This window comes from Fukomys damarensis, unplaced genomic scaffold, assembly GCF_012274545.1.
Source record: "Fukomys damarensis isolate Sample0158 unplaced genomic scaffold, DMR_v1.0_HiC HiC_scaffold_15, whole genome shotgun sequence".
Lineage (NCBI taxonomy): Eukaryota > Metazoa > Chordata > Mammalia > Rodentia > Bathyergidae > Fukomys > Fukomys damarensis.
Window position 1 is genome coordinate 67,032,394 of NW_022900927.1, and position 1,832 is coordinate 67,034,225.

Sequence of the window (1,832 nt, forward strand, 5' to 3'; positions counted from 1 at the left end):
ACCTAGAAAGCTGAGATTAAGAATCTTGCATACTGAGGACTCAGAACAGGAGCTCAGCTGCATCACAGATGAAGATAGAGCAGAGGTAGGAGTGGTTTCTTTTACCCTGCCATCTAGACGCACGTTAGCTGGACGAGTGTTAGATGGATGAGCATGGGACATGACTGGTTCTCCCCCGTGACCTTGTTGGGTTCAGGGTCTGAAGATGGTTGCTCTGGACTCGGCTGCCAGGCAGGGCTGGCAGCACGGCCCCCACAGGCACATGCTGTATCACTAGTAGATGGCTATGTGACCCTTCAGGGCAGGCACAAGGCCCCTTGGCCCCATGCACCTGAAAGCCTTCCAGAAGTGGCCCCCGGTGGAGGTGGCATCTGAGCTGGGCACCCTCCAGGGCTTTCCTGCCCTGGCTACTGTCAGCCATCACAGCCACCATGGCCCTGGGTCTGCAAGGGCTCATGGCTCTCTCTGCCCCTGGGGATGTGGTGGCTTCCAGGCTGCTGTTGATGAAGAGGCTCCATGCCTGTCTTTTCCCTGGGGCCAAGAGGTCTGTGCTGATCTCTAAGATTGCCTGGATAGTGTCCCTGCCAGCTGCCTTCCGGGCTGTGGCCTGAGTCCCAGCAGTGCCACTTGCTGGCTGGTGACCTTCTCATGTTGCTAGCATTGTGGTGACCGCAACGACCCTGTCCTTCTGCCCATCCCCATCCTGTTGCTTCTTGTGGCCCTGTGCACCTGGCCTGGGCCATCACACTCCACACACCCATCCCCGAGCCCTGCCAGGCCTGCCATGGTGCAGTGGCCCCAGGATGGAAGCCCCTAGCCCTCTCCCTGCCCAAAGGCCCCTGTGCCACCCAGCACCGCTGCCTGTGTCTTGCAGGGTGGAGTGGGGTGGGTGCACTGTTCCAGTGCAGGCAGACACCAGGAAATGCAGAATCCTTTATTGAAACCACGAGTCACCCCAAACCGACCAGGGCGCATGCGTGTTCCTCGGGCAGGTGAGGGATGGGAGGACTCTGGCTGGGCTGGATAATGGCCAGGATTTGGGGCACAAGTGTGGCCAGGAGGAGCTGGGTGGCTCAGGCAGGGGGAAAGCTGGGTGGAGCAGCAGGGGCAGAGTGAGGGGCAGGGGGCTGGGTGACAGGGTCTGGCCCCACCCTGCCACCTCCCCAAGCAAGCGGCACTTGCGGCACACACCACACGGCACGCCGGGGCGGGCTCAGCTCAGCCCTGGAAGCCCAGCTCCTTGTACTTGGCGGCAATGTCACTCCGGAACAGCTCCAGTGCCTTGCTCATGGCGCCTTGTGCGTCAGCGCCGAAGTCCCCGGGGTGCTTGCTCTGCAGGACCTGGATGATGGCCTCCGAGATGAACTGTGGGACCAGAGGGCAAGGGTCGCCAAGGTGAGACGAGCATAGGTCAAGCCCTGCCTGGACACCAGCAGCATTGCCTGCGTCACCAGGGGGAAACTGAGGCTGCAGTGTGGGTTGGAGGGGCAGGGTGAGAGCCGGGAGAGCGGGAGCCCGTTTCACTGCTGTACCCGCAACTGCGCTGTCTGGAGGTCTACGCGAGGGTTTCTTGCTGTTTGCATTGGATGGACCTGAGGGTTGTGAAGGCTGCACGGAGCCAGATGTGCTGGCCACAACTCAGGCCAGCCTCTAGGAGGCTGAGGCATCAGTACCACAGATTGAAGCCCAGCCCGGGGAACATAGTAAGACCCCACCCCAAAATAAAGAATAAAAAAGGGCTAGAGAGCAGCTCAGTGAGGAGGCCCTGGGTTTAATCCCCGGTACAAGAGGGAGGAGGAGGAGGAGGGGGAGGAGGAGTGGGAGGAGGAGGA

General features: G+C 60.8%; 1 protein-coding gene across 1 annotated transcript in view; it reads right to left on the minus strand.

Moving 5' to 3' along the window:
- Positions 1–922: 922 nt before the first annotated feature.
- Mb (myoglobin) overlaps positions 923–1,832 on the minus strand; it is a 6,288-nt gene continuing 5,378 nt past the window's right edge. Inside the window, exon 3 of the mRNA XM_010615915.3 lies at positions 923–1,365. Within this exon, the coding sequence (XP_010614217.1) occupies positions 1,219–1,365 (147 nt within the window). The 3' untranslated portion in view covers positions 923–1,218. The remainder of the gene's footprint in view (positions 1,366–1,832) is intronic.